General features: G+C 42.0%; 1 protein-coding gene across 1 annotated transcript; it reads left to right on the top strand.

Annotated features, from left to right (window-relative positions):
* Positions 1-1,167: 1,167 nt before the first annotated feature.
* On the top strand, positions 1,168-17,321 carry LOC108930536 (uncharacterized). Its single transcript, XM_029254791.1, has 13 exons — positions 1,168-1,195; positions 1,313-1,364; positions 1,467-1,665; positions 2,011-2,163; positions 5,154-5,319; positions 5,735-5,835; positions 10,043-10,211; positions 11,379-11,430; positions 11,717-11,912; positions 12,614-12,766; positions 13,278-13,497; positions 15,994-16,094; positions 17,160-17,321. The coding sequence occupies exons 1-13, from the start codon at positions 1,168-1,170 to the stop codon at positions 17,319-17,321; spliced, it is 1,752 nt and encodes a 583-aa protein (XP_029110624.1).
* Positions 17,322-25,866: the final 8,545 nt, after the last annotated feature.

The following is a 25,866-nucleotide window of genomic DNA, read 5'->3' as shown; positions in this document are numbered from 1 at the left end:
TGTTGAATGAGTGAATTTTTTCAACCGAGTGGGGAACCATCAAGGTAAGAGGGTGACCAAGTACAAGGAACAATGACTGGTTAACCACATACACGGCTGCAGCAATACCACAGAGGCACGACGGCAGAAATGGGATCAAGGGTGATTCAATTCACACACACATTTTCAGAACCGCTTGTCCCATACAGGGCCGCGGGGAACCGGAGCCCACCCAGCAACACAGGACGTAAGGCCGGAGGGGGAGGAGACACACCCAGGACAGGACACCAGTCCATCACAAGGCACCCCAAGCAGGACTCAAACCCCAGACCCACCAGAGAGCAGGACCAGGTCCAACCCACTGCGCCACCGCACCCACTGCAGTAATACAGTGATGCTATAATAAGCAACTGGCTTGTGTAATATGTGTCATGTTTTTGAGTCAGCACTGATTGTGCAAAGTTCTTCATAGTGGCAGCAAACAGAACAAACAGTTTTGTGTCATCGCAAAAGCTAGCTAAGGAGGCAATGCAAGTGCCTGTTTTAAGGAAACAAAAGAAGCACCTGCTTTGTCAGTAAAAGTGTCCTTTTACGTATAAAGGTTGGCCATACTCGTTCACAGTTTTGCCCCAAGCTACAGTAAAAGCCCCATTCTTTTCTCACACACTCTTAAACAAGATCTTAAGGATGTTCATTTTATAGCTGGCTCCACATTGGTCCAGATCGTCAACATACAGGGGTTAATGCAAAATCTGAATTTTTGTTTGATAATATAATTACAAGCAGTAAACAAATTTGAGCATTTAGATTTTTACAATTTCCTTATATTCACTTTCAAAAATGTAAACACGCTTTAATGTACAAATTTCTCAATCCATTGCATATTGGAGGTAAATGTTTGATTTACAAAGAAAGAAGGGTTTCTGAAATATGTTGAAAAGTGGTTGAAATTTTAAATCATTTGTTAACATCCAAGCACTAAATTTTGTGAACAGGCGAGTGGCAAATGTAAAATGTTACACTTTTTTCGACGCTCTGCAGTTTACAACATATCATTCACTGAATGAGTGTACATTTTTTAAATCTTTTATTAAAAACTATGATTACATTAATTAATACGAATAATCAATGAAAAAACTCCCTCAAACAGGTCTGGCAACTGAAGTCTGGAAAGTCTGAAAACTTAAGATGGGAGGCTCTCAGTCCACTCCAAACGGTGAGTGTCATGTACTGCTCTAAATAACCAGTGCTACTGTTCCTATTTTCAATTACAGTTAAGGTTTTATTCATAAGTTGTATATATTGCTTGTGCCCTTTTTCTATTTTCTCTCAGAATCTGAAAGACTTCTTGATAAACCATGGAGAGATATTGAATGGACTAAAAAGTATGTGCTAATTTAATCTTAATTTTAAGCTTGTGTAAATTTTAGGACATTATTCTAATTGAATGCATGTTCCTGGCTAATTTTCCAGTTTTGTTCATCTAGGAGAAAGGAAAAACTGTTAAATGAAATCAAGAGGTACAAGCCCAGTGTCAGTTCAGTGAAACAGGCACGGATTCTGCTAGTTGGCCCGATTGGTGCTGGAAAGTCCAGCTTTTTCAACTCCATCAACTCTGTCTTTCATGAACATATTACCAGCCAAGCTGTGACAGGCACCACTTTAGAAAGCAGCGTGACCCTCAAGGTACAAGTACTTTTCGAGAAACCAAAAAGTGATTGCTCATTATTTCCGAAATAATCATATTGTGTATATTATATATTATTATTTTGGTGAATTGAATTCACATACACGCAATTTGGTGAGCATTGTTTACGTTCAGGTTTATATTCAATTTTTGCACATTTATCCAAAGTGACACACAGCACAATTGAGAGTAAACAAAAGTGTATTCAACAACATAGATGGCTTAGATACAAACACAAGGTTATTGAACCACACTACAGTAGAGTAATAATATTACAGATTATATCAAATGCTCTGTTTCTAATGCTTCTCTGCGTTGTGTTTAATTATCACTTGTGCTTCCAGTTTCGCGCTTACCAGATTGAGGCAGGTCAAGACGGTGAACCTCTACCATTCATCCTGTGTGACACCATGGGACTAGAGGAGGGCCCAACAGAAGGGCTGAATATTGAAGAGATTCCTAACATTCTGAACGGTCATATTGAAGACAGGTACCAGGTAAGATTAGACTGACTCAGTAAGGACATGAGTATTTTGAATGGTGACCAAAAACAGAGGTACTTTAGCCCCTTCTGTTAATTTGAATATTTAAAAGCTTAGTCCTAATGTCTTAATTGAAAGCCTTTTTATTCACCGTACCATGAGTAATCATATTGCAAATCTGCACCACCATTTGTTTAAGTTTATTTATTTATTTTATTTTTATTTTTTATAGAGCGCTCTTCTCACGCAGTGATACAGAGCACTTTAACACAGGCATACAGCAAGAAAAATTGATACAAACAAAGAAGACAGTCAACTAATGGCTACCATAATGAAGAACTTATTATAGAGCTATAAGTATACCTACTGGCCACCAGGGAAAGGAACAAAAACTCCCAACTGAAAGTTGAGGGAGAAAAAAACCTCTGGGGGTCCACGGGCCAGCGGTTGCCCACCCCTCCTGGGCATTCTAGAAAGTAACAATTTGTAAGCCAGTGTTTAACAAGTAATTATAATGTTGATAAATGGCATCTTGGATCCCCAGTTCGGCATGGAACGTCTTGATCGTCATGGCAGATGGACATCATCCTCTGTCAGCACGGGATTCATCTGTCACCACTGGCCAGCCTCCTCAAGTCTTATGTAGCGAGGTAGTGCTCAACGAGAAGATAGGACAGAGTTAGTAATTTGTTACTTAAGTAAATTTAAAATGCAGTTTTGTAAAGGTGATAAAATAAACAACCAAGGCAGGTCAAATTACATTACGAGGTGGAATGCCTGAGTGAACATATAAGTCTTAAGTTGGGATCTGAAAACAGAAACAGACGGAGCATTTCTGACTAACTGATAGACTATTCCACAGTTTAGGTGCTTTATAACTAAAGGCGCGACCTCCTACTGAGGTCTTATTGATCACAGGTACTTTAAGGTAACCTGCATCTAATGAACGGAGATATCGTCCTGGGATATAAAAATTAATGATCTCACAAAGGTAAGCCGGAGCAATGCCATGTGTTGCCTTATAGGTCAAAAGTAGGATTTTATAATCAACTCTATAAGAGACCAGGAGCCAAAGCAAGGATTTAAGTACCGGTGTTATATGGTCGTACTTCCTAGTTCTAGTAACAATTTTCGCAGCAGCATTTTGTACCAACTGGGGCCTGGGTACAGTCTGGTACGGACAACCCGACAATAAAGCATTACAGTAATCCAGCCTGCTGGAAACAAAAGCATGAACCAGTTTCTCAGAATCCCGTCTACAAAGGAATCGCCGTATTTTAGCTATGCTTCTTAATTGAAGGAAGCACGACTTAGTCAAAGCATTTACATGCGATACAAATGACAGCTTTCCATCCAGCAGGACACCCAAATCCTTGACACAATCCGGACGCTTGAAGGTAATACCACTTGTTGTAAAACAAATAATCCATGATCCATAATTCTGAGAAATTTGACAGCTGAAATATATTACATGTTCATTATTTCATGCAGACCACTTTTGCATATCATATTTATATAACAGGGGGTGCGGTGGCGCAGTGGGTTAGACCACAGTCCTGCTCTTTGGTGGGTCTGGGGTTCGAGTCCCACTTGGGGTGCTTTGTGACAGACTGGTGTCCTGTCCTGGGTGTGTCCCCTCCCCCTCTAGCCTTATGCCCCGAGTTGCTGGGTTAGGCTCTGGTTCCCCGTGACCCTGTATGGGACGAGTGGTTCTGAAATGAAATTTATATAACAACAGAGACAGTGACTAGCACAGTGGGTAAGCATTATTCATAGAAGTGTAAATTTTCAATCTACATCCACCTATTCTCCGATCATGCAGTATACTGATTCATTCAGTCATACATCCATTCTCATTAACTGCTTGTCCTGATCAGGGTTACAGGGATCCAAAGCCTCTACCGGAATCAATGGGTGCAAGGCAGAGGGGGGTACACCCTGGATGGGGCACCAATCCATTGCTGGGTAGCCACACACACACACACACACACACACACACACACACACACACACACACACACACACACAAACACACACACACTCACCCATTCACACACTAGGGACAATTTAGCATCAACAATCCACCTGAACTGCATTCATTTGGACTATGAGAAGAAACTGGAGCACTTGGAGAAAACCCATGCAAATACAGAGAGAACATGCAGACTAGACACAAACTCAGACAGATTTTAAACTACGCCAGAACAGCTTAGGTGCTGTGAGGCAGCAGCACTGCTCACTGCACCACCATGAGGTTTACTGAAATTACAACTAACTTAGATTTACAGTTATTCATTTACCAGATGCTTTTCTCCAAAGTGACGTACATCTCAGAGAAATACAATTTGTGCATTACATTAGGAGAAAGGGGGGGGTGCGGTGGCACATCAGGCTTGGCCGGGTTCCCCTCTCTGGCAGGTCTGGGGTTCAAGTCCTGCTTGGGGTGCCTTGCGGCGGACTGGCGTCCCGTCCTGGGTGTGTCCCTTCCCCCTCCAGCCCTGTGGCCTGTGTTCCTGGGTTAGGCTCCTGTTCACTGCGACCCCACTTGGGACAAGCGGTGTGTGTGTGTGTGTGTGTGTGTGTGTGTGTGTGTGTGTGTGTGTGAGAGAGACATAGTTGCAGATTTGTGATTCTTAAGCAAACTTAGTTTGTTTCTTTCCACTATGTGTACCAATGTTCATCACACAAGTAGTTGCATAAAACTCAGAATAAACAATTCCTGATCACATTCCCACATTTTTTTTTGAGATACACAAACAGGAGTAGCAGCTAAAAGGCTAAAACACTAGAAAATAAGTCATATATTATCAAACTGCATATTTTTTCATCATGTTTATCATTTATTTGCAATAGATTGCTTTTGGTAGGTTTTGCAAAAAAATCTAATTTAAAAATTATTGTGCTATGAGCTTTAACTTGGCTATAACTGTACTGTATGAGAAGTCCTTTGTAAGGTGGGGGTAGATTGTACTCTGTATTTGATTCATGACTTATTTCCTTTTTAGTTCAGTCCTCTATCACCTCTCAAAGACAGCAGTGCCAGCAATCCAGAGAAACTGGAAGACAAGATCCACTGTGTTGTATATGTTCTTGATGTATCCAAAATGGGACTCATTCCAGACGAACTGATTGACAAAATTCGTGCAGTTCGAAAGAAAGTCAATGAATTTGGTAAGTCAGCAAGATTATACAGAAAAGTAGGGACATGTGGTCAAGACTGTCCTCAAGTCCTGATTTATGATATAAGAGTTAGATTTTGACGGCATTTTGATTTGGTCTAATACACAACCAGTGTTTGTTTTGTATTTAGAGCCTTAATAAACAGTCACCTGTTCACATCAAGTGCTCTAACAACTGCTTTAGTGGAAAAAGAAGCTAAGAACTGAACAATGAAAAACCTGTGTTCTCTTCACTAAATTTTATGCTTTACTTCTGTGACATTGATTTGTACTGTGCTACACAGGTGAAGTCATAATGAGGAAAGTGATTTTGTTAGGTACAATGGGTCACCTGCCATATGTAAAAAAAAGTGAAGTGTTACACTTAAGCTTCTGGTTACTTCTAAGTGAAAAAATGCATGTTTCAGGTGTTCCTCAGGTGTTGCTTCTGACGAAAGTGGATCAAACATGCCCCCCCGTGGAGAAAGACATACAGAAAGTGTATCACAGTGTATACCTGCAAGCAAAGGTAAGATTTGCAATGTTACAGGATTTGTCATTTAATGACCTGTAAAAAAAAAAAAACTCCTCCGTGAACCGCCACCTTACCGTGGTGGAGGGGTTTGAGTGCCTGAATGAGTCCAGGAGCTATGTTGTCTGGGGCTATATGCCCCTGGTAGGGTCTCCCATGGCAGACAGGTCCTGGATGACAGACGAGACAAAGCGCGGTTCAAAAACCCCTTATGACGGAAAAATCGAGGCTTTCCTTTACCCCGCCCGGTATGGGGTCACCGGGGGCCCCACCCTGGAGCCAGGCCTGGGGGGGGGGCTCGCATGCGAGCGCCTGGTGGCCAGGTCTATGCCCACGGGGCCTGGCCGGGCTCAGCCCGAAGCCATGACGTGGAGCCGCTCTTCGGTGGGCTCACCACCTGCCGGAGAAACCGTAAGGGGCCGGTGCATTGTGATTTGGGCGGTGGTCGGGGCCGAGTGCCCGGCCGACCCAAACCTCGGGCGCCAACTCTGGTTTTTGGGACTTGGAATGTCACCTCACTGGCGGGGAAGGAGCCTGAGCTGGTGCGGGAAGTCGAGAGATACCGTCTAGATATAGTCGGGCTCACTTCCACTCACAGCTTGGGTTCTGGAACCAATCTCCTCGATCGGGGGTGGACTCTCCACTATTCTGGCGTTGCCCAAGGTGAGAGGCGGCGGGCTGGTGTGGGCTTATTAATAGCCCCCCAGTTCAGCCGCCATGTGTTGGAGTCTACCCCGGTGAATGAGAGGGTCATCTCCCTACGCCTTCGGGTCAGGGAACGGTCTCTCACTGTCGTTTGTGCTTATGCGCCTAGCGGCAGTGTAGAGTACCCGGCCTTTTTAGAGTCCCTGGGGGGCGTGCTGGAAAGCGCTCCCACTGGGGACTCTGTCGTTCTACTGGGGGACTTTAACGCCCACGTGGGCAGCGACAGTGATACCTGGAGGGGCGTGATTGGGAGGAACGGCCTCCCTGATCTGAACCCGAGCGGTGAGTTGTTATTGGATTTCTGTGCTAGTCACGGTTTATCCATAACGAACACCATGTTCATGCATAAGGGTGTCCATCAGTGCACTTGGCACCAGGACACCCTAGGTCGGAGGTCGATGATCGACTTTGTAGTCGTTTCTTCTGACCTTCGGCCATATGTCTTGGACACTCGGGTGAAGAGAGGGGCTGAGCTGTCAACTGATCACCACCTGGTGGTGAGTTGGATTCGATGGCAGGGGAAAAAGCTGGACAGACCTGGCAGGCCCAAACGCATAGTGAGGGTCTGTTGGGAACGTTTGGCGGAGGCCCCTGTCAGAGAGGTCTTCAACTCCCACCTCCGACAGAGCTTCAACCAGGTCCCGAGGGAGGTGGGGGACATTGAGTCTGAATGGACTATGTTCCGCGCCTCCATTGTCGGGGCGGCGGTTCGGAGCTGCGGCCATAAGGTCTCCGGCGCCTGTCGCAGCGGCAATCCCCGAACACGGTGGTGGACACCGGAAGTAAGGGATGCCGTCAAGCTGAAGAAGGAGTTCTATCGGGCCTGGCTGGCTCATGGGACTCCTGAAGCAGCTGACAGGTACCGACAGGCCAAACGGAGCGCGGCTCTGGCAGTTGCCGCGGCAAAAACTCGGGCTTGGGAGGAGTTCGGTGAGGCCATGGAGGAAGACTTTCGGTTGGCCTCAAAGAGATTCTGGCAAACCGTCCGGCGACTCGGAAGGTGGAAGCGGTGTTCCACGAACACTGTTTACAGTGGAAGTGGTGCGCTGCTGACCTCAGCTGAGGATGTTCTCGGGCGGTGGAAGGAGTACTTTGAGGATCTCCTCAATCCCTCCGACACGCCTTCCGTAGAGGAAGCTGAGGCTGGGGACTTGGAGGGGGACTCGTCCATTACCCTGGCTGAAGTTGCTGAGGTAGTCAAAAAACTCCTCGGTGGCAAGGCTCCGGGGGTGGATGAGATCCGCCCCGAGTTTCTCAAGTCTCTGGATGTTGTGGGGCTGTCTTGGCTGACACGCCTCTGCAGCATTGCGTGGAGTTCGGGAACGGTGCCTCTGGACTGGCAGACCGGGGTGGTGGTCCCTCTTTTTAAGAAGGGGGACCGGAGATTGTGTTCCAACTACAGGGGGATCACACTCCTTAGCCTCCCTGGGAAAGTCTATGCCAGGGTACTGGAAAGGAGAATCCGACCGATAGTCGAACCTCGGATTCAGGAGGAGCAATGCGGTTTTCGCCCTGGCCGTGGAACACTGGACCAGCTCTATACCCTCATTAGGGTGCTGGAGGGTTCGTGGGAGTTTGCCCAACCAGTCCATATGTGTTTTGTGGACCTGGAGAAGGCATTCGACCGTGTCCCTCGTGGCATCCTGTGGGGGGTACTTCGGGATTATGGGGTTCGGGGCTCGTTGCTACGGGCTGTTCGTTCCCTGTATGACCGGAGTAGGAGCTTGGTTCGCATTGCCGGCAGTAAGTCAGACCTGTTCCCGGTGCATGTTGGACTCCGCCAGGGCTGCCCTTTGTCACCGATTCTGTTCATTATCTTTATGGACAGAATTTCTAGGCGCAATCAGGGAACGGAGGGTGTCTGTTTTGGTGGCCGCGAGATCTCATCTCTGCTTTTTGCGGACGATGTGGTCCTGTTGGCTTCATCAAGTCAAGACTTGCAGCGTGCACTGGGGAGGTTTGCAGCCGAGTGCGAAGCGGCGGGGATGAGAATCAGCACCTCCAAATCCGAGGCCATGGTTCTCAGTCGGAAAAAGGTGGATTGCTCCCTCCGGGTTAGGGGGGAGTTGCTCCCTCAAGTGGAGGAGTTTAAGTATCTCGGGGTCTTGTTCACGAGTGAGGGAAAAATGGAGCGGCAGGTCGACAGGCGGATCGGTGCGGCGTCCGCAGTAATGCGGTCATTGTACCGGTCTGTTGTGGTGAAGAGGGAGCTGAGTCGTAAGGCGAAGCTCTCAATTTACCGGTCGATCTACGTTCCTACCCTCACCTATGGTCATGAACTCTGGATCATGACCGAAAGAATGAGATCACGGATACAAGCGGCAGAAATGAGTTTCCTCCGCAGAGTGGCTGGGCGCACCCTTAGGGATAGGGTGAGGAGCTCAGTCACCCGGGAGGAGCTCGGAGTAGAGCCGCTGCTCCTCCGCATCGAGAGGAGCCAGTTGAGGTGGCTCGGGCATCTGTTCCGGATGCCTCCTGGACGCCTCCCTGGGGAGGTGTTCCGGGCTTGTCCTACTGGGAGGAGGCCTCGGGGCAGACCCAGGACACGTTGGAGAGACTATGTCTCCCGGCTGGCCTGGGAACGCCTTGGGGTTCCCCCAGAGAAACTGGAGGAGGTGTGCGGGGAGAGGGAAGTCTGGAGGACTCTGCTCGGACTGCTGCCCCCGCGACCCGGCCCCGGATAAAGCGGAGGAAGATGGATGGATGGATGGATGACCTGTAAAAAATAAATGTGTTAAACAGTTGCAACTACCAGTATGAAAGCTTTAAAGAAATTGTACTAAGTTTTAATGTAGAGCCTAGTAATTAATGTACAGCAAAAACTTCGACTTAAAAAGGGTACTACACTTTTAGGATAAGGTAAAACAATAGTGTACTAATTTTTGGACTCTGTCTCAATGGTTTAATGAGCAAGAGGAACGAAATGAAGCGAGGCTCTCCATCAGGTTTTTGCTGTAAAAATAAAAACAGCAAATGTTAATGTTAAACGGACTTCATTGCTCAAACTTGCAGACGAGCATCTATGAGTACTGATTGATCTCTAATAATATGTTTCTGAAACCACAAGTTACTGTCATAATCAACTAAAATTAGTAAACTCAAACTAAAATGACGAACAGATAACAGGGAATTAGAGGTGCAGCAAATTTTGACACCTCTGGACTTAAAGCCCATAGTAGTAATGTACTGACCGTTCTGTGATCACCAAACAATTTTCAAAAACTGATTTTGATATTGAGGGGACGCGGTGGTGCAGCAGGTCTGAGGTTCGAGTACTGCTTGGGCCGCCTTGTGATGGACTGGCGTCCTGTCCTGAGTGTCCCCCCTTCAGCCTTACGCTCTGTGTTGCCGGGTTAGGCTCCAGCTCGCCTCGAGACAAGTGGTTTCAGCTAGTGTGTGTGTGATTTTGATATAGATATTTAACATAGACTGTATCCTTCAAACACTAAAATTCATTGTATTTATTCACAAAAGAACTTCACCTTTGCCCTCACCTCAGATCAAGGATGCAAGTGCTCGTCTGGGCATACCACTGCTTTCTGTGTTTCCAGTGAAAAACTACACCCGCGAGGTGGAGCTTCAGCAAAATGATGACATCTTGCTACTTAGCGCTCTTCAGAAAATACTTCATTTTGCTGATGACTACATGAGGGACATGAATGACAAAAGTGAGTGTTCTTTTTAATTTGTGTGCATATTTTTCCAAATGGTTATTTTTACAGTGTATTTTTACCGTAGAGACTGTACATTTATTCATTGATCAGCAGTTTCTGAATTGTCTCTGCTAAACAGGATGTAACTAATTTAATGTTGAAGATGGAATGAATTACAGTTTAATGCAATTCCTAATTCAAGTTTAAATGCAATTCCTAAAGCCAAGTCATGCAGACCACAAAACGTGGTTTTGCTACCTGAAAACAATTCTTTTTTTTTGTTTACTGCTGAGCAATGTACTTAGATGTTGGAAAAGAGTTACTGATTCAAGAATATTGTGTTCAAGTAATAAGAATACATACACTGTTTTATGGAATTTGCCTGAAAGTTTTTTAAATGTGGGGCATGGTGGCGCAGTGGGTTGGACCAGGCCCTGCTCTCGGGTGGGTCTGGGGTTCGTGTCCCGCTTGGGGTGCCTTGCGGCGGACTGGTGTCCCGTCCTGGGTGTGTCCCCTCCCCTTCCGGCCTTACGCCCTGTGTTGCTGGGTAGGCTCCGGTTCCCCACGACCCTGTATAGGACAAGCGGTTCCGTGTGTGTGTGTGTGTGTGTGTGTGTGTGTGTGTGTTTCTTTTTAAATGTACTGATTTTTTTGATAATTGTGCTTAAGCAAAAACTGTAATGTTAATTATTTTCAGCCAAATAAAATGTATGGTATTGCTTCCAAATTAAAAAGTAACAGTTAAGCTGGATACAGTAAGTAGCAGCATGGTGTTTAGAGCAGTTACCTTACTATCACAAGACCTGGGTTTGAATCTCTCGCTATAGTACCCTTGATAAAAGTGCTTGCCCCAGATTGCTCCGGTAAAATGACCCAGGTGCATAATGGGTAAATCATCCAAAGTCTCTTACTGTAGAAAACTTATTTAAACAAATTAAGGGACAAAAAAGCATCAGCTAATTAATAATTGTTCTTCCACCTGCTTTATTTATTCTCAATTTGGGACATTCTGATTGCTATAGCCACTGCCTACTGTACTGCCTATACAAATCTTATAAACTGGTCTGAGGTTCAAACCGTTACAGTTACTCAATCAGTGCCTTACAGTTTGAGACAGATTACTCTGGTTTCCACTTAAAAATAAATTGTGGCTTATCTTATTTTGTTGTTTTTTTTCCTCAGAACTTGTAAGACGTCTTGAAGAACCATGGAGGAAAATTGTGTGGAAATCAGAGTACGTTACACAATTGCCTACCATACAGTGAAAAACTTCTGCAGCAGCTTATAAAAACAAATATCCTTTCTATTATACTGAGTTCATTATTCAGTCCAATAGCACATTTTGTATTCAAACATGGATCCTTTCAGCCCTGAAGAAATAAAAATAACCAATGAATTGTAAATTATGTTACTTAAATCATTGTGATGAGCTTCTTTCAGGAACAAGACTGGCATATATGAATATTTATGTGTTTATTTAATATAAATGCCTTGTTATTTGCTATGTTTGTTACTTCTAGGACAAAGAATATGCTGATAAATGAAATCAAGGGGTACAAGCCCAGTATCAGTTTAGTGAGTCAGGCACGGATTCTGCTGGTTGGTCCTGTTGGTGCTGGAAAGTCCAGCTTCTTCAACTCCATCAGCTCTGTCTTCCATGGTTATGTCACCAGCCAAGCCATATCAGGCAGTTCTGGTGATGGTGTGACAACCCAGGTACTTGAATCTTTCAAAAAGCAAAGATGGGATTCACAAAATAGTTAATATTTAAGGCACTAAAACTTGTAATATATTTATTTTTACTGAACTGTGTCTATAGCCATGTCTGTATACAGCCTTCACTAAACCATGATCATGTAACAGACCAGTGATGGCCAAGACTTGACTGATGATGGTTTAGTTGATTCATTGAAACTAACTTGACAACCTCCACCAACGTAAGAGCTGGTGTAAAATGCCATCTCATTTCCATGGACAAAACAACAAGTACAATTACATAAAAAAAAAGAAACATTTACAACAATATACATGTACAAACCTTGTGCCTCTTCGGAGGGTTGCGAATCCTTGTATTAAATAAATTCTTTAGTTCTTGTAGCACGCAGCTAACCACAAGCTGAGCTAAGTTATATCTGCGCGCCAACCATTTAAACTAATTCGTCAAATCTAAATGCAGGGCTCTTGGGAATACAAGATCAAGTCAAAATAAAAGCCACCTTATAATGACCGTATTTCATTGCAGTTATATGACAAAATAAAAGTACAAATACAAAAGGAAAAATTTAACAAAGGTATTGACAAAGGAAGACAAGTTTTAAACATCCACTGGGGTCCTTTACAATGATGCTCACTTTATATTGAAACATCTCATAGTAATACTACTTCAAATAATTTTGAAAAATTACCTTTGCTTCCAGCTTCTTCCTTTCAGGATTAAAGCAGGCGAAGATGGCAAGCCACTCTCATTCATTGTGTGCGACACCATGGGGTTGAAAGCGGCTCCAGGTGAAGGAGTGCATGTTGAAGACATTTGCAACATTCTGAAGGGGCATGTTCCTGACCGGTATCAGGTATGAGTAACGCATGCAAATATGAATATGATTAGCTTCAAGTGTAACCTAAAACTCAGAACATTGTAAGCACTGAAAATTAAACAAGGAAATTTAATGCATTGTTTTTATTTGAACATTTAAAAGTTTTGCTCAAACAGTATTTTTTGCATCATGAATGCTCATATTAGGAGAACTTGTACTAACACTTTTAATTTGTAATTATAAAATTTGCATAATAAGGTTTTTAACACACATTTATGGGAAATTCCTATACTTTGACTGGCTCAGCAAAATGAGGCACACAGCCTTAGAAGTTATTACAATTATTGCAAGAATTGTTCTAATAAAAATAATCTTTATTTTACATCTTGAAAGCTGTGTTTCAAAGTGCTTTACAATAATTTTCAAAAATATATAGGGTACAACTCTACAGCAAAGAAATGTATAATAAATATTAGCAATATTAGCAAAAGAATAACAGAATCAATTCACCTGTTATTTTTTAATCACTTGTACTCATACAATGCAGGGTCTCAAGTGGTTCAGAGTCTATCCTGGAAGCAGAAACTGTGATGCAGGATCCAATGTTGTTTGCTCTTGTTTCAACTGTTTCAACAACTCCAAATCAGCGAAACTGCAAAACAAGATCCACTGCGTAGTATATGTGATAGATGCTTCTAAAGTCACAGACATGCCTGAGCAGCTGATGAAAAAAATTGCTGCTATTCGACAGAATGCCAATGAGATTGGTAAGTTGGGAACAATTATTGTGAGAAGTGAGGGTTGTTCCACATACATTTTGAATTTCTGGCACTGAACCTGTCTTTAACAGTTTGTCACAATTTCAAATACATAATATTTGGGCGGCAGCAGGTGGCACAATAGTGCAGCCAGTAGCACTGCTGTCTCACAGCACATGGGTGGTGGAAGAAGACGTGGGTTTGACCCCCACTCAGTCTGTGAGGAGTTTGCATGTTCTTCCCGCGTCTGTGTGGGTTTCCTCCCACAATTCGAAGACATGCTGTTCAGGTTCACCCATAGTGTGTGAGTGACAGAGAAAGTGTGTGTGTTTCACTGTGACGTATGGATGAGTGACCCATTTTAAGTGGTGTACAGTACTAGCACTGTAAGTCACCTTGGAGTGTAGGCTGATAAGACTGTAAAGTTTGTTGGAAGTCACTGGAGAAAAGCATCTGGTAAATAAATAAATGTAAATAATAGCCCATATAAATTTCATGGCCAAATGTCTGAAGATGAACACAATTTAAAACAAAGTATTTCTTTACAGAAATGCCAAATGTTTTATAGAAAGTTGGTTTTTATTTCTGGTTTTTGTCATTTAAAAGGGTGCTTGTTTTAGTTAGTAAATAGGCAAATTTTCCCACAAAGTACACTGGTCAACAACATTTTTTTACTTTTTTGCCCCACAAACTAAAGTAGATGTACTTCATAGTACTTTTTACACTTGTAACCCTGTAAATATATTGCACAATATATTACACGATTAGCAGATTTAACATAAATTAAGGGAAATAACTTTATGATAGAGAGGAATTATTTTTTATTAGAGGAATTAGTTTTAATTTTTTTTTTTTTTGGAGCAACAACGAATTTTTACGCGAAGGCGTAGATGGCAAGCCACCCCAAAAGAACTGAGCCTTGGATTTGACTGTGACTGGGACCCATGGCATCATGGCATGATTTCCAGAGTGTGGTAGGAATAGCTCTGAAATGAATGGCGTATTCACCACTGTAGGAAAAGGACTTGATTTCCAATCTTCAGGTGAGGAGTTTGGCAAGTTTTGTGTTATAACGAACACTATCACTACTTGATGGACACGATTCGATTCCCCCCTCTCTTGGAACTAATTTAAACTTCGGTTATTGAACTGCTGTGTTGAACTGCAAGCACTGAGAAATTAATATTTGAACTGTAAATACTGATTGTTTTACTACTGGTGTGTTAAATTTTAATAATTAAAATTGTTAATTGTTATAATTAATAATTGTTAAACAAGTGTTAGCTTGGTATGCCTAATAATATTGGGGTGCACCCTAGTCTAACAGTAACTTAGTTGCTACAATTTGTATGGTGTGTATTCATTGTGTGTAAGCAAATTATTTTTTTTCCTTGTTGCTTTAGACTATCAGAGTTCAGTTTTATGTTATTTAATGTAATGTTTTACTGAAAATAATGTATATGAGAAAATAAGAGAAATATAGTTTTTGGTAAAGTTTAATAGTTAATTTTAATAATTGCCAAGTCGAGTGGTCCTTTATATTTTTACACCTCCACGGACGAACCTACTGGCCTTAGAACAAAACATTACACCACGTGTTACACGTGTTACACACTGAATTCAGGTTATGTTTTCAGAATTTTTCTATCAGACAGGGTTTAAAAGGTACAAAGCAATTAAGCTTTGAAAAAAATGTGTATTACTTATTCTTAAATAAGACTGTTATTACACTTAAAATAAGTACAAACTTACTTGTGAAACATACAAGTGTATGATTTTTGGCCTCAGCAATATCCCTCTTCATTGTCCAGCAATTGTCTGCCAACATACTGGGACTCCACCTACCTTGGTATCGTTTTTCCATATCCAAAATGTTTTGGTGAAATCGTTCACCATGCTCGTCACTGACTTCCCCAAGGTTGTCACCTATTGTACTGCACAAATGATGAAAATAGCTGTTTTGCAAACTTTGCTTGAAATGGAATTTAGCATCTTCCCGAGTGGACCGCGTCATCATAGAAACTAATCCCAACATTCTATGACGACGTGGTCCACGCTGGAAGATGCTACATTCCAGTCTAATGACAACTGCCACGGAAGACTACGTGACTTGATATTTGCTTGGAATGCCCCGTATAGTATCGGTACCAATATACGATATTGTATGATATGTAAATATACTAGAACATAACAACTATGGGTGATAGAGAAATTCTGAAAACATATTTCAATTCAGTGTGCAAAAATACATTGAAAACAGGCATTTTTTTCATAGGACCAAAAAAATCTGTTCACCAGTGGTTTTGAAACATTTGATGATAAAGAAAACACAGGTTCTTCATTTTAGGCCTGAATTTGTTTTGGGAGAGTGTATGCAGTCCTTCACAGGTGCAATCAATATATCCCCAAACAATTTCCTGATTTTTAAAAAGTGAATTTAAGCAAATAAGAACTGTAGTAGTGGATAACACTGATTTTTATGTGTGACAAATTATATGATTTCAGGTGTCCCCCAGCTACTGATCCTGACCAAGGTGGATGAAGCATGTATTTATGTGGAGAAGGACATACAGGATGTGTATCGCAGTCCATATATACAAGAGAAGGTGAGAGTTACTATTTAAGAGGCTTGGTTGTTGTATTCTGAACTTCATAAAATATATGGTCTGTGTTATAATTATAGCACATTTTTTGAAACAACATCTGCTAATATTGTGCGAGTAACAGAACAGCAGACAGTGGACCTGCTCTCCCCTCTCGGGGATCCGCTGGTGTGTAAGGGATACGTTCAGCTTCAAGTTAATCACCCTGAGCGGTAATAGTTCTGTTTTGTGTAATTGGATTTTCATAAGCTGAGATTTTATCACTGATAACTCTTATTGATTGCTGAACTTGGTTTCAAGTGGCAATCGAACATGGAGTCTAGTGAAATTGGCAAACCTGCACTTCTTTACTAGGAGACAGTATCTGACATTAAAGGAGCTCTAACAAGTGAGCCACAACAATCTGTTCCTAAAATATAAGACTGACTGATTTGAAATAGACTCAAAATAAAAGTTGAAATTGGATCTGTTTTGTTTTTGGAAGAGAGTACTCCTGAGAAATTTTAAAATCATTTCAATGGTGTCACGAAGCAGAAGAACAATTTGAATGATTACAAGGGACACAACCCCAGCTCCACCCAGCCCCATCAGCACACCTGATCCCAAATTACTGACCAGCCCTCTAACAGGGGCGAAGGAGTAATACCAGATTGCAGATTATTAATCGGCACTGCATTGCTTTGCCTGCATCCAGCAAAAGATCCTTGTTTATGTACCTGTTTTATGAAAGTCTTATTCTCAGTATATTTTGTCCCTGTCCTGTTTGCCCCAGTTCTTTGCGCTGCCGTCCAGGTCTTGTATTCCAGCCCCATCTCCTTCACACCCCTGTATACCCACCCCAGTCTCCAACACCTGTTCCACTTACTGTCCTCCTAAGAGGAATCTGTGCATCTTTGTTCCATGTTCATTTCACCTGTGCACTTCACCTCTTGCTTCTATTCACATGCTGCATTTGAATTTTCACTCAGTGTCCAGTTACTACAGTGAAATACATCTGTTTGTGTCATGTCTGGAGGTTACAGATGGTGATTATAAAAGTATTTACACAAGACCTATATCTTTTCTCAGATCCACAAGGTGAGTGATCAACTGGGCATACCAGTGTCTTGTATATTTCCAGTAAAGAACTATACCCATGAGACTCACCTGAAGGATAACTGTGACATCTTGCTGCTGAGCACTCTTCAGGAAATTCTCCATTTTGCAAACAGTTACTTTAGCAATATCTGAGAGTGAAATGATGATTTGGATATAGAGCATTGTTTGTAATTCTGAAGTGTCACTTTCATTAAAAACATTTTGCAGATTGTCTTGCAACATCAGAAAAAGTATAAATAATAGAAAAATAAATGTACTCCGTTGCAAGTGTCAAATAATGCATGACACCACTTGATTATGGTGATTCACGGAAACTACCTTGTAATAGTGATAAGTAGCTATAAACAGTACAACTATTTAACCATTTATATACTGTAGCTGGGTAATTTCTCTGAAATATTTCAGTGCGGAAGACAAATCTGTAGTCTGGTGCAAAACGATTATAGGGAACAGTTAGAGGCTGCTGCTTAGATGCCATATTAAACTCTTGTAATTTCCCAGTTATGCTGCACTATTATGACTGAGCATGTAAACCTGCATGATTGTCTGTTACATTTGTGAGGGAACAATTCTAATTGATCAAATAAAGCCTCTGCTAAAGCATATACCTCATTGTCTTTGTGAATTCCCTGACAGTTGATTTACATTTATTTCACCATTTATACAGCTGGATAATTTTTACTGGAACAATTCATTCATAGCTTGATCCAACATTCTTATGCAGGAGCTGGGATTTGAGTCCTTTGGAAAAAAGCTATAAACATTTAATGATTAGCTCAGTTACTTAAACCATTGTGAAACACAAGCAGCTTTCAGGATCAGGAATGAGGAGAGATTTGAGGTTATAGCACATGCCTCTAGTTGTACTATTTATGGAAACAGTGACTGGTGCAAGATAATAGCAGGTAGCCTCTCTCAATCAAGTCAAGTTAGAGTGACATGGTCAACTAATTTGTTTTAATATTTGTTTCTGAATTTCAATTTTCACTTCTAAAATGGGGAACACCCCTGCATTAGAGACCAAAGGATGTTAACACTAGTACTTAACTATCACTGCATTTGAGCCACAGTGCTGTGATAAGATGCAAAATTCTACAGAATGAGAAACAAACACTTTTTATGCATTCTAGGTACCACATCATTAAGTCTCCAAAGAACCAGGAATTGCCAGGGAGAAGATCAATTCTAGCCTAGAATTCAACTATGGGATGTGGTGGTGCAGCAGGTATGGCTGGGGCCTGCTGTGTGGTGAGTGTGGGGTTCAAGCCCTCCTTGGGGCACCTTGCAATGGACTGGTGTCCTGTCTTGTGTGTGCCCCCTCCAGCCCTGTGCTACTCTGGTTTTAGACATTGTGTGTATTCTACTGGATGTTGTCATTGCTCTCAATACAGTAGCTTCCGCCAAAGGTTATATCATAACTGGGAAAGGGGACAGGCTTGCCACCAATCTCTCCAACAGAAAGCTGTTTGTATTAACTTGTGCTGAAGGGTTTGACATCTTAATGAGGGTAATTTCCAATCTTAATCCTTTACAAATTAGCTAATAAATTTCCTTTTCCCTGGTCAAACACCTTTTCAGCAATGAGAGAGATGAGGGGAAAAAGGTTCTTGCTAGCCTAACAGTAAAACTTCTAACATTTAAACCGTGATATAATGTGTCATGAAAAAAAATCTTTGTCTTCTTCCAGATTTCTGCCCTTATTGTAAACTTTTGACACGGTTTTCAGACAAAATTTAAATTAAATGGAATCTGAGGGAACAAAATTTTTCTTCATGAGCAAAGTTAACACCACCAATAGGTGCTGTGAGAAAATTAATTGCACCTTAGTTACTGTAAATCAACTCCATTAAAGGAATGATGTTAGCTGATTGAATATAGCCAGGCTTGCTCAGTACAAACCTCACTTGTTTAATTCTTTACTACGACAGTCAAATTGTCAGCATAAAGATTCAACAAGAACGTTATGCCATAATCAAAGGAAATTCCTGACGCGTTCAGGAAAAAAGTTGATACTGAGCAGTCTGGGTTATTTGTAAGGCTCTAAGAATCCACTGAACCCCTGTCTCCAAATGGAGAACAATTTAAACAGTAATGAATCTTCCCAAGAGTGGCTGACTTAGCAAAATTTCACTGAGGATGTAAGAGTCATTCAGAAAGCCAGAGGATCCTACAAACTATTCAAAGAACTGCAGAGTTCTTTTGCTTAAACTAATATCAGTGTTTCTGACACAACAATCAGAAAAACCATTTAACAATGGGCTTCATGGGAGAGCAGTGAGGCAAAAACTCTGCTAACCAGTAAGAACAAAAACACTTCTCTCTCATTTTCCAAGAACTATTTGGATGATCCCACAGCCTTTCGGGCAAATGTTCTTTGAACAGATGAATCCAAAGCGGAACTTTTTGGATGATATGGGTTCAATAAGCGGTATAAAGGACACACTGCATTTCACATTAAGAAAATCAAACCAATAGTCAAACATCGAGGTAGCGTAACGGTTTTGGGATGCTTTGCTGCCTCAGCACGTGTACAACTTGACATAATTAGGAGGAACCATAAATTCTTCTCTGTATCAGAAAATTGGGGAGAATGTCCAGTTATTCATCAGTGAGCTGAAGTGTAGTTGGGTCATGCAGCAAGACAATGATCCAAAACACAAAAGCAAGTCCATTTCAGAATGGCTAAAAATGAGCAAAATTAAAGTTTTGGAGTGGCCTAGTCAAAATCCAGACCTAAGCCAAATTGTGATCTTGTGGAAAGATCTGAAACTAATTAAAGCAATTCTGCAAAGAAGGACTGATGTAGAATTATAGGAGTTTCTTTCTTGCAGTCGTCTAAGCTAAAAGACATGCAACCAGTAACTAAGTGAAAGGGGGCACTACTGTATACAGTATGTTACTTGTGCTAAACCTGCTTGAGACAAACCCTGTTTCAAGAGGTTTAATGATTCTTGGGAAGACGGTCTCCAGCCTACACGCCAAAGTTTTGGTTACAGTTTTAAAATCCATATTAGGCAAACTGGGGGGGGGGGGGGGGCGGTGGGTTGGACCGCAGTCTTGCTCTCCGGTGGGTCTGGGGTTCGAGTCCTGCTTGGGGTGCCTTGTGGTGGACTGGCGTCCTGTCCTGGGTGTGTCCCCTCCCCCTCCGGCCTTACGCCCTGTGTTACCGGGTAGGCTCCGGTTCCCCGCGACCCCGTCTGGGACAAGCGGTTCTGGAAGTGTGTGTACCTATATTAGGCAAACTGAAAAGAGGTGCATCTAATGAATTGTCCCCTTTCTTCAAAATTAAGCAGTATGATTAGGAGTGAGGGATACAACCCTCTTTAAACATATTACCAGTATTGGTATAGAACATTATTCAGAGTTTGGTCCTCATTTCAGCGACTTCTAAAGGAGTTCTTCTCTGGTTGAGCCTTTCCCTGAACAGTGTAAAGAGACCTATAAAATGCACTGAAAGTAACTGCAAGCATAGACCTTTCATTCTGTTGTGATTTCAACTGATAGGCCAGAAGAAACTGTTTACTCATACATCTGCAATACATTCAGACTGCAGAAAAAGTGGACACTGGAACAATGGATTTTAGGAACAATGGAGAGTAAATTAAATTATGTACTGGGAGATGAACAAAAATGGAACGATTTAAATTGTCACAAAAGATAAAACACAAAAAATGGGCATTAAAAACAAATGTATAGTCAGTCTGTACATTTTTCCATGACCTGAAACAATGGGACCCAATGTGTCTACATCTGACTGTATGAACAAAGCTGTTAAAGATTAAACTATCTAGAATAAGATTTGTCAGAATAAAATGTATAATCTCTAAGGTCAGGGTTCAGATGTGTCCAGAAATCAACCAGAGCTAGAGTGGTGCTCACAGTCATAAGGGTTTTAAATTTGACAGAGAATTGTGATTTACTATTTAATGTACTGATAAAATCACCCACCAGACTTCCAAATCCTTCATAATATTTGTTACATAACATCATGTGGCATATGAAGGGCAGAGAGTCAACATTCAGGGCACGATCATTTAAAATTGCAATATGTCTAAAAAGAAAGCCAGCAATGGAAAAAGAACTGAATGAATTGACAGAAGAAAAGAGTTTATTATAATGTAGAGCTGTGCCTGCAGTGAGTGTGGTTGCTGACAAAAATTTGTGTTTTTGAGTATATTTCTACTCAATTTGAGAGGAAGGAGGAAAAAAAAAAAAAAAAAAAAAAAAACCCTCATATTAGGTCCGCTGTGCACCACTTCATGCCTGTTCACCTCACAAAGCCAGCATCCCATAATGAGCAGGAAAACTTATTCAGGGATGCAGCAGAACCACATACAAGCTATTTTCAGAACTTCCACATCTTAGTCAGGATACAGATCAACAAACTGGATCTAGTCATTGCAGCCCCGGATGTGTTTCCTATGGTTTAGCAGGAATAAACTGATAATACAAAGTACTGCAGAGAAAATACTCCATAAACAAGCAACAGTGCATTTCACCAAACTGTGACATGGTGAACTTAACACATTTCTTCTGAAAATATGTTGTCCAAAGTTTATTTGCTTGCATAGAGATGGTTTGCTTGAATTCCTTACTAGGAATAAACTTGATTAGGAAGTGCGAAGTATACGTGTGGCATGCACATGCGGCAGGATGAGGGGAACTGGAGGAAGGACAGACACCCACCTTTAGCTAATCATTCACCCTATTCAACCCCTATTCCTAACAGTAGATGAACCCGGAACCTGAGAGTAAGCGAGAACGGCTATGAGACAAAGGACAGACCACCAACACAACCCAAACCCAAGCACCTGTGAAACCCTGACACCAAACTGTTTCTCTTCCCCTCCTGTCCGAGCACTGTAATAAAAGTGCACCTTTTAACACTAACCCATCTGCCAAATGGTCCCTGTTACAGTGGTGCCGAAACCCAGGGTCATTTGCCCTTTGTGCTGCCATTGATTGTCAACAAATAGAGCAATTCCAGCAGTGGTTACAGGATCAGCAACAGGGGTTGATGTACATGCTGTTGGCAGCCCAGATGGTCAAGAGGATGGCACTGGTTCAAGCCCTGGCAGTCCTCGCAAAGCACATCTGCCAACCTCCTCCTCTCCCAGTACATCCCCTGAAGATGCGCCCCAGGGATGACCCCAAGACCTTCCTGGAGGTTTTCAAGGAGACTACTGGAGCCTGAAGGTGGACCTTCCAACTCACACCACTTCTCACAGGAGAGGCCCTGACAGCAGCATGTCGGAAAGCCATTAGGGAGCAGGTTGGGCTCACCCAGGAAGGACTCCAGAAGATCCAGCAGGGCTTGAAGTTTGAACCACACAGGCCTTCGTCTTCACCCAGCGTGTTCTTGACTCTGCCAGGCAAGGGCTGCAACTACACCAGTAGGAACCCAAGAAAACTGTGAAACTTGGAGCAGACACTCTGGGTTGTGGCATTGCAGCCTTTTGGCAGCTGTGGGAGGCATTGTGGCTATGGAGCAGTTCGTGGCCACAATGCCTCCCACAACTGCCAAAAGGCTGCAACGCCACAACCCAGAGTGTCTGGTGGAGGCTGACTGGCAGAGAATCACCTGACAACCACTCCAGGGACCGTAGTCCTCTCACTGGAAGACTGGGTGTGAGAAGTACCCCAAGCCTGTACAGGGTTTTCCCCCCTTTGAACTTTCATACGGGTGGCATCCTCGGAGGATCTTGAATATTATCTGGGAAAGCTCAAAGGCAGGATGCAGCCCAAGAAAGAATGAAGTTCTGTATATCCTGGACCTGTGAGCAACATAGCATGCATTGGGATGAGCCATGAACACCTGCTCCAGTCCCAGGAGCAACAACCCTGTTCGTACAACAAACCAGGAAGTCGAACTATGTCACTTTTCACCTGGGGACAAAGTCCAGGTGGTGCTCCCCACTATGCAGTCCAAATTACTCACCAATTGGCAAAGGCCGTTTAGAAGTCACACTGGCTATTAAGCAAAGGTTTCTTACCCTCTGCTACTACCTACTAGGGCTGGAGTTCCGTCACTGCACAGACCACACTACCCTTTAGTGGTTGCAATCCATGAAGGACACTAACCCCCGTATCAACTTCTGGTATCTGACCCCACAGCCCTTCCGGTTCCGGATCACCCACCGGCCTGGAGCAGACATATTGGTCCTGGATTTCCTCTCCCGCTGCGGGTGACAGGGAATGGAATGGGCTGATCAGTCGAGGGTGGACTTGTTTCCGGCAGTGGAAGAGTATGTAGAACCGTTTCTAACAGTAGTGGGGCGAGCAGCACCCGGGACCAGAGAGAAAGTGAGAATGGAAACGAGAAAGGATGGACCACCAACATGGCACAAACTGAAGCACCTGTGAAACCCAGAGACCGACCTGTTTTCTCTTCTCCCATCTGAACACTAAGCACTGTAATAAAAATTTACTTTTCAACACTTACCACAGTCTGCAGGGTACCTATTACAATATGATGTACATGAATTTTGCTGTGGGAAGAATATTTTTTTTTTTTTTTTTTTGGGGGGGGGGGGGTATATAAACAGCTCTACAGAGTTGCAAAATACAATTTAAAACACTAGATCAGAAAACAAAAGGACAACAATTAATTATGAAAGAAGCATATTTATTGAAAAGGAACCAAAGAAAATTAGTGTTTAAATACTTCATCTACCTTGATACTTTGTACTACAGCTCACACCCCTTCCCGGTTAACCTTGAACAGATCAGGTGGTCTGAGAGAGTTCTTTTCAATTAAAATTTGGTTACTCATCCTCCAACTTGGCAAACATTTTACCCAAGTTCACTGCACAAACTGTTTACTGGATTATCACACCATTCTTACCACACTGACACTATTAATCCAGGTTAATAATTTTGTGGCTGTTTTAAAGCAATGTTTTTGATTGTCTGTACAATCTGGAGTGTCGAAGGGCAGAGGTTAATCAGGAATTCACAAAAATGCTAAAATTATGGCACACAATTTTCTACTGGGTTACTAAATTCAGATTATAATTGCTGTAGCAACCAAAAAGGGAAGAACTTTACATGCTTTAAAATTCAGTGAAAAAGCAGACTCAAAGCCAAAGGTGAAGTAAGCCTATATTTCAGATGAAGTTTGCACAACCATGTTTGATATACTAAGAAACAGTGTTAAATTACAGATGTCAACTTCTACAGCTTCTTGAAACACAGAGACCACTGAGTGAGGTCAAACCAGTACGGGGCAGAACAGACAATCTTCACAGTCTTCTAAGAAGGTGAAAGCTTCCACAGTGGTAGGTGATCTGAAGGGTCAGATTGGGATACTACTCTGCAAGCTTCAGCCAGCTAAACATACAAAATAACATTTCAAAAATAAGCAAAACTTTGGTCAGCTGAAACAAAAGCCAAAGCTCAATTTGTGTTATGATAACTGCAGAGGTGTACATCAAAGTACCGCTGACAGTGCCACTACTAGTCATTCACAGGTGAAATATGACAAAGATGACACTTCTGTCTTGTCACGAGCTGAGCAAATGTTGACAACAACAAGTATAAACCTAAACAAGAATACTTATGTCTGACAGATTAGTGTCATTAAGTTAAAAAACATCTGAAAATAAAAAAATGTAATAATTTAGAAAAAATAAATAAACCGGCCCCTGGATTTTAAGATCAAAATGTGTACAAATTTAAATAAAACAAAGATCTATAAAGTTAGTGGAATTTAGAAAACTCCCCAGAAACTGAAAGGCCTCTAGTATTAATTCACATGCTTGCATCACTGCCAATCTCAAATACATGATAGGCTTAGTTATGAGTTTTTGCTGATGCTTCAATGTTACTTCATTTCAGGCAAAGTAATGAACTGAATAAAAATATATTCATGCTTGTGAAATGCATGCATACAACTGTAATCTTTCACACATTAAGAAATTAAAAAAAAACATCTGTCTACAAAGAAATACTTTTGTAATTAATTCATAAAGGAGGCAAAAGACTCACTTTAGCCTTAACAGAACATGTTTCCTAGAAAAGTTCAGCTAAAAACGGGCACGGTGATCTGAATTGCTCCAGCATGCATTTCGAGTTTTAGATGGTAAAGAGTAAAAGCGCTGTAGCTTACAATACAAATGGTTTACATCCTACAGAAATAAAGTACAAGATGCAAAGCAACAGATGGTGCACCTTTTTTCTCCCCTCTTCTCATCTTGTATATATGACAAACTATTCCTAGGCACTAAAACATTCTAAGGTGAGAGTGAAACCTTCAAATCAAACTAACCAGAGCCCATTTATTTCACCCTTTGTCTAACATGTGCAAGTACTCTGTGCAACTTGAGGTGATTAAAAAATCTGATAATTCTGACATGCAGTGTTTACTGACAACATGGAGAGAGCCCATTTTCCAAATGGGTGTCTGATAACTGGCTTCTCCTTGGCAACTACCCCCAAGAGCTTCAGTGGTTAAGGAAAGATTAACATCGAGTGCCGTATTTTCATTATTCAATGTGATTAACATAGTGAGCATTTTATTTATGGTTCTCCGAATTAAATTTTTAATTGCAATTTAGTCCATTTTACATGCTAGGTTTTCAAAAGGACACCATAATTCTTTCTGAAAATATCTGATCCATACAAAGGGCATTCGTGAGTATGGCAGTTCAAAAAGTACATGGTCAGTAAAGCTTCATTA

This window comes from Scleropages formosus, chromosome 9 (assembly GCF_900964775.1).
Source record: "Scleropages formosus chromosome 9, fSclFor1.1, whole genome shotgun sequence".
Classification (NCBI taxonomy): domain Eukaryota; kingdom Metazoa; phylum Chordata; class Actinopteri; order Osteoglossiformes; family Osteoglossidae; genus Scleropages; species Scleropages formosus.
The sequence above is the reverse complement of the archived record's forward strand: the minus strand, read 5'-3'. Positions and strand labels throughout refer to the sequence as shown.

Coding starts and splice junctions, on each gene's coding strand:
- LOC108930536 (XM_029254791.1), top strand. CDS start 1,168: ATGGGAGGCTCTCAGTCCACTCCAAACG. Junction 11,913..12,613: donor GTGATGGTGTGACAACCCAG/GTACTTGAATCT, acceptor CTTTGCTTCCAG/CTTCTTCCTTTCAGGATTAA. Junction 16,095..17,159: donor GTCCATATATACAAGAGAAG/GTGAGAGTTACT, acceptor ATCTTTTCTCAG/ATCCACAAGGTGAGTGATCA.